This window comes from Gasterosteus aculeatus, chromosome 10 (assembly GCF_964276395.1).
Source record: "Gasterosteus aculeatus chromosome 10, fGasAcu3.hap1.1, whole genome shotgun sequence".
NCBI classification, from domain to species: Eukaryota; Metazoa; Chordata; class Actinopteri; order Perciformes; family Gasterosteidae; genus Gasterosteus; species Gasterosteus aculeatus.
This window is the reverse complement of record NC_135697.1, coordinates 1616026-1633108: the sequence shown is the minus strand read 5'-3', so window position 1 is coordinate 1633108 and position 17083 is coordinate 1616026. Positions and strand designations below refer to the sequence as shown.

At 47.1% G+C, this 17083-nt stretch overlaps 1 protein-coding gene across 1 annotated transcript in view; it reads right to left on the bottom strand.

The window, feature by feature from the left end:
- thsd7aa (thrombospondin, type I, domain containing 7Aa) overlaps positions 1-17083 on the bottom strand; it is a 108419-nt gene that overhangs the window by 53371 nt on the left and 37965 nt on the right. The window contains exons 2-4 of the mRNA XM_078080685.1: positions 15654-16836; positions 1865-2113; positions 249-430 (exon numbers count right to left, since the gene is read on the bottom strand). Of these exons, the coding sequence (XP_077936811.1) occupies positions 249-430; positions 1865-2113; positions 15654-16836 (1614 nt within the window). The remainder of the gene's footprint in view (positions 1-248; positions 431-1864; positions 2114-15653; positions 16837-17083) is intronic.

Genomic DNA, 17083 nt, shown 5'->3' with positions numbered 1-17083 from the left:
ACTTGTCAATTCCCCAGCACCAGGAGCGTTCGCTTGAGACATCTTGGTAAAGGATTCATTTTTCTTTCCTTTAATTTTTGATTCTTTTAATTGGGTATTCCATATCTAAGATGCATAATTAAATACAGAAGACAAAAACATCAAACTAAATGAAAAAATGTGACAAGCGATTTACAAGCATAAATAAAGCACATTTACAGATATCTCAATTCAACAGAACAGGAAAAAAATGCTGCTCTGCAAATCACCTTCTTTGCTGCGGAGTGAGCCGAGGTTGGGTGGTGTTTCCATGTTGGTCTGGACACAATAGACCTCTCGAGTCTGAATCCCTCCTCCACACAACCCTGTCTGGTTTCCACGCCGTCGGTCCTGCTGGCTCAACAGTAGGTCAACCCTGCATTCTGTCCACTCTGTGGTCCTCCAACTGTAGCTGAGGACAGAAGAGGACACACAAAGAGTTAATCTGATAGTTTATCAAAACCTTAATGTCTTTCCTTAAAATTATAATTAGATTGGAATATGATAGATCTATACAGCAAATCCTCAATTACTTTGGGTCAGTATCAAGTTTCAAAAGAGACGCAGGGGAAAGGACACCTACCATTGTGTGTTGCTGCCATAAGAAAATCGGTGCGGCCAAATTGACTAATTGACTGTGTGCACGTGAAATTAGATCAGAGTTTAATTTCCTGTGCTTGCCCAATCAATGGTTACAGTAGGCAATTGTGACACTGTTCTGAGAGCAAACCGCACATTACATTGAGATGAACTGATACCTTTTTATTTAGGTCAATTTCTCTCCTGTAATCTAACCCTCCAGAAAATGATTAAAATAACCGTGACAAGAACTTTCTTTTTTGTTGGTTACCTAAATAGTGCATCAAATAAAAATACTAACCACCGCCCTTACACATCCAGAATACCTGTTTCCTGGTTGACTTAAAATTTGACTTTTTTGAAACTTTTGGGTATTTTTATGGTTTTATAATATCTTTAAGAAAAGCTTTGTTATCTAGTATATTTGGAATTAAAAACAATTTCTGTTATTGAGATTAGTAAAATGTATTGTTGTGTACTGTATATGTTGTGGGTCAGTTTGACCCCAGGAAAAAACACACACACACAATTTCTTTTTGTCCTCACCTTTTGAACATCAGAAAGGAACACATAACAGTTCCTTTTTATCATAAAAATTAAAAATTAAAATTTACATTTGAGCATTGTGTCATGGATTGTTCTACACTGAGTGCTAGAGGGACGACGAAATTCAAAAGTGGCAGGTTGCATGTACCAGAGTGGTAGGTAGCGGTATGTACCAAGTGAGGATTGGCATGGTGCGGTGGACATTTAATCTCGTCCATGGCACTCTTCTTGTGGTGAAAAAATTGCAAAAGAAATTTGAAGTCAACAGCAATGTTTACTTTTCAGAAATGATTACCCAATTTACCTAGTTATAAGCAGATTCATGCACAGATGAGAGGAAAATCACTTTTTGTTAAGGGATCACCAACATCATTAAAAATCTGTCCAAAGGGAAAGCATTTGACTTCAAACTATCATAATACTATATACAATACTACGTAATTTTTGTGATTAAAAAACTATTAATCCCAAATGTCGCAGTAGCACTAGATGAGTAGTCATCACTAAAGTGGATTCATCTTCTGGGCAGACAGTGAATGTGTGAACTAAATCATAATTGGTATCACTGAATAGTAGCATGGATGTCTAAGCCACATAGTCAGCATCGATAAATTGTAAAATTGTTAAAATGAAAGCAAGGTTGAACTTCAGCCTGAGTAACCACAACATTTGCTATATATGTGCTATAACACTTGACCTTCTCTCTATGTCCAGTACTTACACAATGCAGGGTGGCATTCCGTCTCTCTGTGGGCTGCAGGGTTCTTTCTCCTCTAGCTCTGGACAATCTGCTCCCCCATCAATGGGAAACTGGCTCACTTTTCTGGTGCGAGTGCGTTCCCCATTGGGCCCGTTGGGGTTGTAGCACTCCTTGGAGCAAGTTGACCATTCAGACCATTCAGTCACGTCACAGTCTTTGGTCATGACACAGGCCTGGAAGGTCACTGGCAATGACTCCCGAGAGCACAGGCTGGAGAAAATAAAAAGCCATAAGACAAGATGAAACTTATACACTCAATTGTAGGATTGCCTGCCCCGGCATCACCCCCACCCCCGCTGTGTGGCGACATTGCGCGTCACATCAGAGTTCAGCCCCCCTCAAAAAGTCAGCAAATCCCCATAGTAGCTGAGCATATAGGACTTCTACTACAGGGTGATTAAATCATCATCCGTAAGATTTAATTTCTGGTTGATTTGGTTACAAGTTTAAATGCACAAGAATTTTGAATGTCCTGGGACACATCTGAATTCCAAGTGGGAAAACCTGGTTTGCCTCCAGGGCTTGTTTTTTTGCAACTAAATGTGGCACAAAAGGTTTGAGCTAAAAAAAAACTAAAACTGAATGCTGAATAATTTTTAGATGACCAACATTTTATAATTGATTTGAACTCAAAATGAAAAGAGTTCTAGTCCATCCCATAGTAAACTTGTTTCTTCTCAGTATGTCTCCTTTTTTATTATCTGTGCTGACGAGCTTGCACTCCCTTCAAAGTTAGTTTCCCACATCTCAATCATGGTGTATTTGCTATAACTACAACCTTTCCCCACAAATTTGAACGAGATGCAATATTGGGTTTAGACGTTTTTGTGAAGTTTAGAGACCAGAGTGCATTTCAAACATGGCCACAGATCATTTTACTTTCATTCTATCATCACTGTACTCTCACAAAGACGTTACAGGTTGACCTACCGCCTGCAACATTTGTCATTTTAACCCAAGAAAATGAACTATAAATAAATAATCTAATCTAACTTTCATATAACATTCACACACTGCAGGACAAGCAGGAAGAAATTTGGATTAAGTGCCCTGCTCATCGACATGAAGTAGCGGAGCCGTGGATCGAACTGCTTATCTTGTGTTTGAAGGATGACCCTGTTCTACCACTTAGCCACAGTTGCCCCCATTATATCCTGTTGCCTAAATCATGCCTAAATAAGTATATTTATATGTGGTTGTCTTTTAGATAAATATTCCAAAGTAGACATAAATCCTAGAGTGTGTCATGCAAAAATAACATGCAATATGACGAGTGGCATTTGCTTGACGTTTGAATGTTTAATGGATTTTTAACTTCTCCAAGAACTTCAAAGCAAATCTAACACGAGCCAGTTTTTTCAGGATGTAAACGACTGTGCTCATTGGCCTCTATTAGAGCCAAGCAAGCACAGTGAGACAGAATGAGGCCAACCGTCTCCCAACAAAGAACGTGGCTCTCATTACATGGAGATTGACAGAGCTGGTGAAAAACATGTATTGAGACTGTACATGAAATGATGTTCAACGTTGACTAACTGGAACGGACTGCAATTCTTGTTGCAAGCATTTTTTCTGAGGCCAGGCACTGTGGAAATATACATTACACATGAATGCCACAAATCCTCTAGTTAAACTCAAGGGTTGTAGTAGTATTTGAAAGAGCAATAAGTATTTCAACAAAACAGCTAAATTCTAAGCTTCACGTTAAGGTACAGATAATCATTGAGGATTTATTTTTCAAATTATTGAATGAGGGATAGAAGGGGTCAAAATGTTTGTCCTTCAAACTAAGAAGTTATTAATCGATAGGTCTCATCACAAGCATTACAGTAAAAAAATCCCTCCATGGGGATTTTATTTAGAAAAGATGGGATTGGGAGGAAGAAGAGAGAAACAGAGAGAAAGAGTGAGTAAGAAAGAGAGGGACAGAGGAGGCAGAGAGGGGGGCAGAAAGTCAGCGTGGTTACATGGATTCCAATAACTGGCTTAGTCGGACTGAAATCGAATTATCCGTTTCGTGTAAACACTTTTGTCCGACTATGTGCGGTCCGACTAACACCCCTGGATAACTCTATCCGATCCAGTTGATAGTTCGACTATTGCGGCATGTAACGGTGAATTGGATAAGGAACTGGTCTTTGTGCATGCTTGAGATCCCGACGCCGTCTTCTCTCCGTTATCAAATCAGCCAATAGCGCCATTCGCATTCGCTGTACACCTATTAACATCATGCAAAAATAGTAGAGGGATGTAGCTTCACCTTGCTCTCCGTTCGACATCTTTCTCGTAATGTTGATGTTGCTGTTGTTGGTTGTTGATGGTAGTGGTGAGGTCAAGCGGAAATGGCTGTATCACAACTAGTTGTAATGAAAACAGCACCACCTATCGTATCGGATATGACATGCTTTCGGCCAATGATTCAATTTATTCACTGCCATGTATATTGGGATAATAGCACTTGCCCCGAAAGATAGCATGGTCCGACTAAGCAAAGATATGAATTATACCATCATGTAAACACACTGACTGAAAAAGAAAAACAGGGAATAAGAGAGAGAAAGATGGACAGAGACAAATAGAGGGATCAGGGGGATGAGTGAGTATAATAGTGCGTTCACACCAAAAGCGAACTGAATTATTCGCGCAAGTAGATTCCATGTAAAGTCAATGCACAGATGCGAATGAGGCAAAGATGTGGGACGCGAAAAAGGAAATGAGCAAAGCGAATAAATTGCTCTTTCGCCCGACGCTGTCTAGCGAAACCCAATCAGCGTTGAGTTGCTCCGCTCGTTATCACCCCCGTCATTCTGCCAAAGCAAGAATACACTGCCATTAAACTGCCACTCACCGGACTCTTAGAGAGATTAGATTTAATCTCTCCACCTAGTCCTGGGTCTTCCCCAGGGCCTCTTCCCAGCTGGCCGTGTCTGGAACACCTCCCTAGGGAGGCGCCTAGGGGGCATCCTCACCAGATGCCCAAACCACCTCAATTGGCTCCTTTCGATGCAAAGGAGCAGCGGCTCTACTCCGAGCTCCTCACAAATGGCTGAGCTTCCCACCCTATCTCTAAGGGAGACGCCAGCCAATCGCCCGAGGAAACCCATTTCGGTCGCTGGCCAAACTCACACTCCATCCTCCCCTCACTCGTGAACAAGATCCCGAGTTATTTCTCAACACCTTCACTTGGGGTAAGGACACATTCCCTACCTGGAGTAGGCAATCCATCGGTTTCCTGCTGAGAAACATGGCCTCAGATTTAGAGGTGCTAATCCTCAACCCGACGGCTTCACACTGCGAAACGCTCCAGTGAGAGTTGGAGGTCACAGACAGAAGATGCCATCAGGACCACATCATCTGCAAAAAGCTGGGATGAGATCCGCAGCCCCCCGAACTGTAGACCCTCCACCCCCCGACTACGCCTCGATATCCTGTCCACCAAAACCACAAAAAAAGATTGGTGACAAGGCGCAGCCCTGGTGAAGGCCAAGCCTCACCGGAAACGCCTTCGACTTACTGCCGAGCACCCGAACACAGCTCTCTCTTTGCCACCACCCCGGTCCGCCACTCTTTTGGCACTGCCCCAGACTTTAACGCAATGTTAAAGAGGCATGTCATCCAAGACAGCCCCCCAACACCCATTGCGTTTAGTATCTCTGGACGTCTCTCATCTATCTGCAGTGTTGTTTGACTACCTCAGTGACCTCTACCAGATGGGCTCACCACCTGTGGGGGAAACCGATCGGTTGGGTTCGCTGCTACAAGGGTGGCAGAGACAGTGGGGGGTCGAGACGGAACAGACCTGGGCGGCAGATACTGGCTCTAGGGACGTGGAACGTAACCTCTCTGGGGGGGAAGGAGCCGGAGCTTGTGCGGGAGGTGGAGCGTTATCAATTGGATCTGGTGGGGCTTCCCTCTACGCACATCCTTGGCTCTGGAACCACACTCCCGGATAGGGGATGGACTCTATTCTACACCGGAGTGGCCCATGGTGTGAGGCCCCAGGCAGGTGTGGGGATACTCACAAGCCCCCGGCTGAGTGCTGCTACATTGGAGTTTACCCCAGTGGACAAAAGGGTTGCCTCCCTACGCTTCGGGTGGTGGGGGGGGAAAACGCTGACTGTTGTCTGTGCATATGCACCATACAGCAGCTCAGAGTATTCAGCCTTTTTGGAGTTTTTTTTTTGGAGTCCTGCATAGGGCTCCAGTATGGGACTCCATAGTCCTACTGGGGGACTTCAATGCGCACATGGGCGACGATGGAGAAAACTGGAGAGGCGTGATTGGGAGGAATGGCCTCCCTGATCTGAACCCGAGCAGTTGTTTGTTATTGGACTTCTGTGCCAGTCACGGATTGTCCATAACAAACACCATGTTCGAACAAGGATGTTCATAAGTGTACGTGGTACCAGAACACCCTAGGCCAAAGATCAATGATCGATTTTGTAATCGTATCGTCTGATCTGAGGCAGCATGTTCTGGACACTCGGGTAAAGAGAGGGGCAGAGCGGTCAACTGATCACCATCTGGTGGTGAGCTGGGTCAGAGGAGGGGGGAAGACTGGGGACAGACTCAGTAAACCCAAGCGTGTAGTGAGGGTGAACTGGGAGGAGGCCCCGGGCCAAAGGATTTTCAACTCACACCTCCGGCGGAGCTTCTTTCACATTCCTGTGGAGGTGGACCGGTGGTCAGGGAAGCCGTCCGACTGAAGAAGGAGGCCTTCCAGGTTATGATATCCGGTGGGACTCCAGAGGCAGTTGCAGTGTACCGACAGGCTCGAAGGGCAGCAGCCTCTGCCGTGATGGAGGCAAAGCAGCGAGTATGGGAGGAGTTCGGGGTAACTATGGAAAAGGACTTTCGGTCGGCACCAAAGTGCTTCTGGAAGACCATCCGGCACCTCAGGAGGGGGAAACGGGCAACCATCCAAGCTGTGTACAGTAAGGATGGGACCCTGTTGACCGCGACTGAGGAGGTTATCGGGCAGTGGAAGGAACACTTTGAGGAACTCCCGAATCCAACTAATATGCCCGCTTTGGTAGAGGCGGAGCTGGAGGCGGAGGAGGGATCATCGTCAATTTGCCTGGTGCACTTGTTGGGGATTTAAGTAGAAGTGCACGCCTAGTCATAGAAATGAATGTACATGTAGGAATGTTTAGTCTAGAATTGTAGTTTGTGTGATGTTAGATATTAGTTGTGAATGCAATATGGATCAAACACAATTTATAGTCATGTAAACACTGTACACATTAAAACATTCTGTCACAATGTAATGCAATTAGCACCTGGGGACAGATGCTAATTGCCGTCCTTTATGGATTTCTCCCAATTTTCTCCCCAAAGAGGGTTTTTTGGGAGTATTTTCTCCTGTCAGGTAGTAGATGAGCAACTGAATGTAAGACAGGTGATTGAGGCAAATGTCTTAGTATCGAGTATTGGACCGCATGAACTGATCTCATGATGTAGTGTGATGAACGGTGATCATTTATGATGTGTTGTAATTAAAGTGTACTAGTTATAAGATGAAGACAAACTATGCATGCTTTGTTATATTCACTCATTGAGGCATAGAGCCAACTGTATCTACATTGAATGCATTGGAGTGTGAGGGATAGATAAGACAGCGAGGTTTCAGGTTACATTTTAGGACTTTTTCAGACGAGAAGTTAGTTGCTTAAGCAACATTTCTGCGGTCGGTTTATCAACATTCAACAATTTTCTCCAAGGTTGTTGGAGATGTGAGGTCTAGTTAACGGGTCCATCTGACTCCATCAACACCGGGCGGTCAGCCTTACCTCAGCCTCACCTCACGCCGCAGAAAGCAGCCTATTCTCGGCCAGACCTCTGTAAAATACTCCGCTTCTATCGACTTTTGAGTAGCGGTTATAAGATGCATAAGATAGAATAGTAAAACTAGGCTTGTCATGTCCAGAAAAAGATGTTAGTTAGGTTGTCTCGTGTCCGTCTCGTGAGTTCCTGTTTTATTTTGGAAAATGAACCTTCCCCTTGTTTCAGGCAACTTTCCCCTTCCTCTTGTGTCGGTGTGATTGTCGCCCCTCCCCTGATTGTCTCCACCTGTGCACTTCCCCTATGTGTGTGTATATATTGTCTGAGTCTCCCTCTGTCCTGTGCCAGTTCGTCTTGTCCCAAGCCACCGTGCCAGCGCTACGTATGTCCACAGTCTTGCCTCGTTTTTTGTCGACACCTTAATTGAGCCTGCTTTCAGTTTTTGTCTCTAGATCGGTTTTTTCCTCGCCCACGAGTGATTTTTATTTCAGCGGCCATGCCCTGTCCTTTTGTTAATAAACTTTGATTCTTTTTTCGCACCACGTTGTGTGAGTCGTGCATTTGGGTTCCCGTCCACCGTCCGGTCGTGACAGAACGAACTGGCCAGCATGAACCCAGCAGACTCGGATAACCTAAAGGCAGCCATTGGCGCTCAAGGTATCCGCCTTAAGCAGCAGGAGGATCAATTGTCCGCCCTGCAACATGGAGTGGAAGGGCTGGCAAGCGGGCAGGAGGACTTCAAGGCCGCCATGACGACCCAGGTGAATCTCCTATCTAACCAGATTCATCAGATGCTCACCCATCTGAACCAAGCACCATCAGCCTCGCCCGTGCTGGCGGCCGCCGACGCACCACCAGCTCCAGCTCCCCACAGTCAGGCAATTCGCCTTGCCCCACCCGAGAAGTTCTCCGGTGAGTCTAGGGAATGCAAGTCCTTCATAGTTAACTGTGAAATGCACTATGAACAATTGCCCTCAGCCTTCCCCACAGAAAGGTCCAAGGTGGCGTTTATGATTTCCCATCTCACGGGGAGAGCGAAAGTATGGGCAACCACGGAATGGTCCAGAGCTTCACCAAGCTGCCAATCACTCGCTCGGTTCACCGAGACATTGAGGAGAGTGTTTGACCCCACGACATCCGGCAGAGAGACAGCCCGGGAGCTGAACACTATCCGCCAAGGTATGGACTCTGTCTCAGACTATGCCATCCGCTTCCGCACACTAGCAGCAGATAGCGGATGGAATGCCACGGCATTGTATGATGCATTCATCTCAGGACTCTCGGATCCCATCCAAGACCTGTTAGTTCCCCTTGATTTGCCTGAGGACCTCGACGCAGTCATCGCATTGGCTGTTAGGACAGACCATCGTTTGAAGACACGAATGCAGGACCGAGGTCTCCCTTCAACAAACTCAAGGGTCGTTTCCCCCCTACCGTCGCCGGTCCAGTGGAGAGCTGTCTCTTCGCGTGATCCAGAGGAGCCCATGCAGCTGGGACAGGCTCGTTTGTCCGCTGAAGAACGACGACGCCGCCTGCAGGAAGGCAGGTGTTTCTACTGCGGGGAACAAGGACATCTAGTGGTAGGGTGTCCGGCGAGGAGGACAACCCACCAGGGGAAGAAGAGTCCCCTGTCGAACCGCTTCGCCTCATCGGGCAGTTCCTCCCGCTCCCTGATGAAGATCCAGGTAAGCCACCATGACACCACAGTTTCAATGGGAGTACTGGTTGACTCTGGGGCTGATGAAAGCCTCATGGACTGGGGTTTTGCCAACCAAATGGGAGTTAGGTCAGCTCCCTTGAACCAGCCGTTGAAAGCCAGCGCCTTGGATGGCAGCTTTATTTTTAATGTAACACATGTGACTGAACCTGTGGCTATACGCATCGGGGACCACCACGAACTAGTGACGTTTCATCTGTTCCACTCGGCCCAACACCCCCTGATTTTGGGGTTCCCCTGGCTCAAAAAACACAACCCCCACATTGACTGGTGCTCTGGGAGGATCATAAGCTGGGGAGGGAAGCGGGGGGGGCTAGACAGGGTTCCTGGCCAAGAAGTGGAGATTGGAGTCATTGGGGACCTTGTATCGGCTTCAGCTCCGACCCACACACACAACTTGCGTGATGTGACCTCCGTTCCCAGTTGTTATCACGATCTTGAGGAGGTGTTCAGCAAGAGTAAGGCCACTTCCCTACCACCCCATCGTCCTTATGACTGTCCCATTGACCTTATCCCGGGTGCGCCCATTCCGAAGGGGAGACTTTATTCCATCTCCGGCCCTGAGAAAGTAGCCATGACTGAATACATCGAGGCTTCATTAAAAGCAGGACTCATACGTCCCTCTTCGTCTCCAGCAGGAGCAGGATTCTTTTTTGTGGGGAAGAAGGATGGTTCCCTGAGACCCTGCATTGACTATGGACCATTAAATGACATTACTATCAAGAATCGATACCCCCTGCCCCTCATGTCATCGGCCTTTGAACAGTTGCAACAAGCCAGAATCTTCACCAAACTAGACTTGCGCAATGCTTATCATCTCGTCCGTATTAGAGAGGGCGATGAGTGGAAGACCGGCTTTAACACCCCCTCGGGCCATTACGAATACCTCGTGATGCCATTTGGCCTGACCAATGCCCCGGCCGTATTTCAGGCGTTGATAAACGATGTTCTTAGGGAGTTCCTTAATCAGTTTGTATTTGTCTACTTAGATGACATTTTGATTTTCTCCCCTGACCGAGACACTCATGTTCGCCATGTTCGGCAGGTTCTCCAGCGTCTGCTGGAGAACCATCTTTATGTCAAAGCAGAAAAGAGTGAATTCCATGCCAACGTTGTGTCCTTCCTGGGCTTTGTCATAGCCCCTGGAAAGATACAAATGGATCCGGCTAAAGTCAGCGCTGTGGCCCAGTGGCCTACACCTGATAACCGTAAGAAGGTTCAGCAATTCCTGGGTTTTGCGAACTTTTACAGACGGTTTATCAGAAACTTCAGCGCCATAGCATCTCCTCTCCATGTTCTCACCTCTCCCCAAGCCCCGTTTCTATGGTCTCCCCAAGCAGAGGTGGCTTTCACCCGACTCAAGGAGATGTTCACCACGGCCCCCATCCTCACGGTTCCAGATCCCAGCCGACAGTTTGTGGTGGAGGTGGATGCCTCCAACGACGGTGTGGGGGCGGTCCTATCTCAACGATCGACAGAAGACCACAAACTACATCCATGCGCCTTCCTGTCCAGAAAACTTTCACCGGCGGAGCGGAATTACGATGTTGGTAATCGTGAGTTGCTCGCGGTAAAGCTGGCATTAGAGGAGTGGAGACATTGGCTGGAGGGGGCCCAACACCCGTTTATTGTCTGGACTGACCATAAAAATCTTGAGTACATCCGCAAGGCTAAGCGTTTGAACTCTCGCCAAGCCAGATGGACTCTGTTCTTTAACCGCTTTAACTTTGTTTTATCCTACAGGCCGGGGTCCCAGAACACCAAGCCGGACGCCCTGTCTCGTCTGTTCAACCCCGAGCCCACTGCCAAGAAACCAGAACCAATGCTGCCACCGCACCGTGTGGTAGGAGCGGTAACATGGCAGATAGAATCAGAGGTGAAGCGGTCTAATGGTGAGAACCCTACACCTAGTGGTTGTCCAGTTAATCGCCTGTTTGTTCCGGCAACTATGCGCCCACAGGTGATTCATTGGGCTCACACCTCAAAGCTCACCTGCCATCCAGGGATCAGGAGAACCATATATGCCATCAGACAAAGGTTCTGGTGGCCCGCCATGGAACGCGAGGTCCGGGAGTATGTTGGTGCGTGCCCCGTCTGTGCTAGGAACAAGACCTCCTCCCAGGCACGCACAGGGCTGCTGCAACCACTCCCGGTGCCCAGTCGACCCTGGGCTGAGATTTCGCTGGACTTCGTCACTGGTCTCCCGCTCTCTCAAGGTAACACCACTGTCCTCACAGTGGTGGATCGATTCTCAAAGATGGTTCATTTCATAGCCCTGCCTAAACTTCCGTCAGCCAAGGAGACTGCCGAAACCATGCTCAACCACGTTTTTCGCATTCATGGGTTCCCGAGGGACGTGGTGTCAGACCGGGGGCCCCAATTCGTATCCCGTTTTTGGACTGAATTCTGCAAACTGATCGGGGCCACGGTCAGTCTCACGTCCGGATACCACCCAGAGGCCAATGGACAGGCTGAGCGCCTTAACCAAGCATTGGAAACGAGTCTTCGTTGCCTGGTATCCCAGAAGCCGTCATCCTGGAGCAAACACCTAACCTGGGTTGAATTCGCCCATAACACGCTCCCCACAGCAGCCACGGGGCTGACCCCCTTCCAGTGCGCCTTCGGCTACCAACCGCCTCTGTTTCTAGATACTGAGAAGGAGGTAGTCGTCCCTTCCGCCCATGCCATGGTCCGGCGTTGCCGCCGAATCTGGGCAGCTGCCCGCAGCATCCTCCTTCGCAGCGCGGCGCGCATGAAGAAGGTCGCTGATCGGAGGCGCCAGCCAGCTCCGACATACCAGCCGGGCCAGAAAGTCTGGCTCTCCACACGGGACTTGCCACTCCATGTTGCCTCCCGGAAGCTAGCTCCTAGGTTTGTGGGTCCGTTTCCCGTGTCAAGAGTAATTAACCCTGTCTCTGTTCGTCTGCGCCTTCCCAGATCCCTGAGGGTGCACCCTACTTTTCACGTGGGGAAGCTGAAACCAGTTAGAGAGAGCCCTATGGTGCCCGGAGCCGCAACTCCGCCGCTTCCCCGGATGGTTGATGGGGGACCGGTCTACCCAGTGAAGCGACTCTTGGGCGTACGCAAACGCGGAAGGGGACACCAATACTTGGTGGACTGGAAGGGCTATGGTCCGGAGCACCGTTCCTGGGTCCGGTCCAGCTTTATCATGGACCCGGCACTCATCAGGGACTTCAACAACCGCAAAAGTCCGTCAGGAGCCGTCCCTAAAGGGGGGGGTACTGTCATGTCCAGAAAAAGATGTTAGTTAGGTTGTCTCGTGTCCGTCTCGTGAGTTCCTGTTTTATTTTGGAAAATGAACCTTCCCCTTGTTTCAGGCAACTTTCCCCTTCCTCTTGTGTCGGTGTGATTGTCGCCCCTCCCCTGATTGTCTCCACCTGTGCACTTCCCCTATGTGTGTGTATATATTGTCTGAGTCTCCCTCTGTCCTGTGCCAGTTCGTCTTGTCCCAAGCCACCGTGCCAGCGCTACGTATGTCCACAGTCTTGCCTCGTTTTTTGTCGACACCTTAATTGAGCCTGCTTTCAGTTTTTGTCTCTAGATCGGTTTTTTCCTCGCCCACGAGTGATTTTTATTTCAGCGGCCATGCCCTGTCCTTTTGTTAATAAACTTTGATTCTTTTTTCGCACCACGTTGTGTGAGTCGTGCATTTGGGTTCCCGTCCACCGTCCGGTCGTGACAAGGCTGAGTGTTCATAACTTTTAATCTGAGACTGGTGTTTGCTTATCGGTTATGTTACGTTTTTTGTGGGCAGAGTTTAAATTCAGAACTTTGTTTGAATTAAACTATTACGTCTTGTCTGTATCCATAATGTGCAGTCTTGTTGTACTGTCTATCATTATGCATTAAAACTAAGTGTTTTAATTAAAGGACTTGTGGGGAGACAGTCATTGAAACCGGCAGCAGGACATCAGCTTCAAAGCGATTACAAAGAATAATAAACATTTTAAAAAATCCAAATATGAATTATTGAATATTTCTTTGTAAGAAATACATGTGTGGTTTCCTCTAAGGAAAAGTGGACACAAGACAGAATGACCATATCCATAACACCATAAAAGAGGACAGTATTTCGTGAGGCTGTAAATCAGGGTGTCAAAGTCATTTCAGGTTAGGGGAGTGGGGGTGGCGCGGACGTTGCGGTCAAAGAGGGGGGGCGCAACTCTTTAGTCCCAGCGCAACTCCGATAAGGACAAATATGCCTCAGGTCATTGAAAATCCCTAATACAAGCAGAGAATTTCCTAGTAGTCTGGCCGAGAATAGAGGCTGCTTTCTGCGGCGTGAGATGAGGCTGATCCCCGGGGCTGGTGGAGTCAGATGGTCCCGTTAACTAGACCTCACATCTCCCACATCCTCGGAGTGGATGTTACGAAGGCTGAATGTTGATAAACCGGCCGCAGAAATGTTGCATAGTATTTATAAACTTGGACCTACACAAGTACAGGCGAGTCCAGACTTAAAAGCATATTAAGGAAGGGCGTAAGATTGGTGCTTTTCGCTGTTCAAAACCTGCCCTCTTGGCTTCCGCCTTCCGGTGTAACTCTGCTCTTACGCACACACTAGTGAGATGCTCTTATGCTCACTCATAAGATGCTCTTACGTTCACTAGTGAGATGCGCAGTGTTTCATTAGTATGCGTAAGAGTGTCTCAGTAGTGTGCGCGAGAGCATTTCAATAGCGAACGTAAGAGTCATTAGTACACTTAAGAGTATCTCAGTTCCATTAGTACACATGAGTGTGTCTCAGTAGTTAAGTCCTAAACGGCCCCTCATAGAAATAACCCCCTTTACTCATTCGCTTTGGGAAGTAGAGGGAGGGGGTGGAGTCCAGGTGGAAGAGGGAGGGACCGAGGGGTTTGCAAGATGTCGGTCTGAGTTCACTGAATAGCTGCGTCATGTGACTCCACTTATCAGCTACTACCAATAACCTGTGTGAGAGACTGAGTGGTGCGTGTCTGTGCGGTTGGCACTGTGAAGGCACAGCTGTGATCGTTAACGATCTGTTTAAAGGGCTGAAAAATAACAATAACAAGTTCCCTTATGAGCAAATCTATAAATCCAATCCAAAGACTGACGAACAAAGGAGATATACTTTATATGTCAGCGCCATCAGAAAAAAAAAAACTCTACCAGCAGTTTAAAAACTGTAACTGTTAACTGTTAAAAACTAAACTGTTCTGATCTGCTTTCTTGGATGTGTGTATGTGTGACCATATTGAGATTGATCTCTACAGGGCGAGAGTTAGACTTTGTTTCGGTCCTGGAAGGCTGAGGCTAAAGGTATAAGTTTGTTTCGATTCCAAACTCACATTTCTACGACCAAAACCAAATTCCTATTGATCCCAAAATAAAGCATGAAGAGTGAAAATTGTGGCAATTTTGCCGGGATATAAAATATTTCGAACCAGATTCTGAAGCTGCTCGCCACTTCAGTCTTTCAGGTTTTCAGTCTCCACTCTAGCCTGACACTTACACACCCATGTAAATCTCAGAAACAGTCCAAAAACGCATGAAACATAATCAATGATATTGAAAAAAGTTGAATAGATGGCTATAGCTGAATGATTGAGGAAGAAGAAGGATTTGAGGATTACGCCATTAGAAAACAATATTAAAAATACTATGAACATGGATTTATATTAATTCAAGCATTAGAGGTATGAAGCTGGAAAGTCGTAGCACCCCTCTCCTTAAGGAGTTGTAAGATTTCAAGTAAATAATCAGGTGGAGCCAGTGTAGTAAAATATGTTTGTCTGTTTGTCAGTAACCTGCAAAAAATGTTAGTCACACTGCATGCTGCCTGGCCACACTCAAAGGACGTTTTGCTGATCACAATGTGAATCAACAAAAGGTCCAGTTTGCCTTTGCAAATGTTAGCATGAGAAGGAAACATTTCAACATATAATACCACATCAAAACTCGGACCTGAGCATTTAATCCCAAATGTGTATCCCTTTTGAAATCCCGGGCCATCCACTCACTGCATTCAATATAGCAGATTAATATGTATATTTACCTAAAACTAGTCCTAATCTGAGATTAAAATGATTCATCTGTTTCACACATGTAAAAATGATTCTAGTTTCATGACAATGAAACAATGAAAATATAATGTAGACTAACCTTGAAAGAGTGTGACAACAACTCTTAATGTTACACAAAGGCATTTGATAGAAACGTCATTGTAGATGCCAGATGAGATATAAGGAACCATATTTGAGTCATTCTTACCTGATAGCTTCAATACTTCCACTCTTGTGTACACAGGTCACCTCTCGTGTCTGGTAGCCAACCTGCAGTTCCCAGAACTTTCCACCTGGGCGGTTTTGACGGTTTCTGGTTCTCTTTTTCTTGATGAGTTGTTTGGTCTCAGGGTCCTTCACCTTACCCCTCTCCCTTAACCTCTCCCGGACCTTCTCTCTCATTTTCTCTTTCTTTTCTTTGTTTTTTGCCTTTTTTTGTCGTTTGGGCTTTTCTGCCTGTCGGGACGGTCTATCTGGTTTCCTGTTTGCCCTGCCCAATTTTCTGTTGGGCCTGGATGGTTTGTGTCCATCTCTGGACAGTTTATTATCCCCTTTTAACCTTTTGTCTTCCCCTTCGTGCTGACTGTCACTCTCTCTGCTCTGTTTGTCCATCTCACTGGACAGTTTAATGCCTTCTCTATTTTTTTTCCCGGCCCCTTTTAAAGTTTTCGTGCTGTCTCTGGACCGTTTGTCACCCTCTTTGGAAAGTTTGGTTTCCTTAGATGGTTCGTCACTATCTCTGGATGGTCTATCAGCCTGTCTGGCTTGCCTTGGCATTGGTACAGAGCAGGGTCCCCACGGTCCCACTCTGAGGCTGTAAAGGCGTTCCTCTTCTTCACAGGGCTCTGGTTGGCATGTCTGAAATTCAGTCAAGTTCGGGCAGGCTGCCCCACCAAACAGTGGCGGTGCCAGAACAAAGCGGATCCGGTTTTGTAAGCCCATTCCACAGGTTTTAGAGCAGTGAGTCCACAGGCTGAACTCAGATACCACACAGTCCAGTGGACAGGGGATAAGACAGGCCTGCTCTAGGCGTGGTTTGGGCTCAAAGTATTCGCAGATTGCGTCTTCTGCCGGCTCTCCATCTGCTTTCTGGACACAGCCAACCTCTCGGGTCTGGATGCCCTCCTCTCCTCGTCTACATAAAGCTGGGCGCTGCACCCCGGCACTGCGCATTGACACCGGGACACACTGGTTCCAGGCACCGAGCTGCCAGTCATACAGGTCTTTGTGCCAGTCGCAGACTCTGAAGCAGCTTTGCTGGTTGTTAGGCCGTTCTGTCTGGTTGCAGTTTGTGTGGAGGGTGGTCCAGCCTTCCGAGTGGGCACACCACACCGCCCTGCTCTGGCTGCCGCCGGGTCCACAGTCACTGCCCATGCAACGACCCCACGGACCTATAAAGAGTAAGATAAAAGAGAAAAAAAGGTGCATATTTTTACAACCTTTTAAAAAAACTGTCAGACAATAACATGTCAAACTCCCATGATTGGAAAACATTCAGAAGGTATACCAAAACGTTTAGCTGTACATACTATACTATAGTAGTTCAGATAATCAGGATAAACCTTTGGTCTATTACAACCTGTCTGATCATCTGATTTCTGGTGTTCCTTGTCCTGCCGGACTTTGCAGTAGAGATGT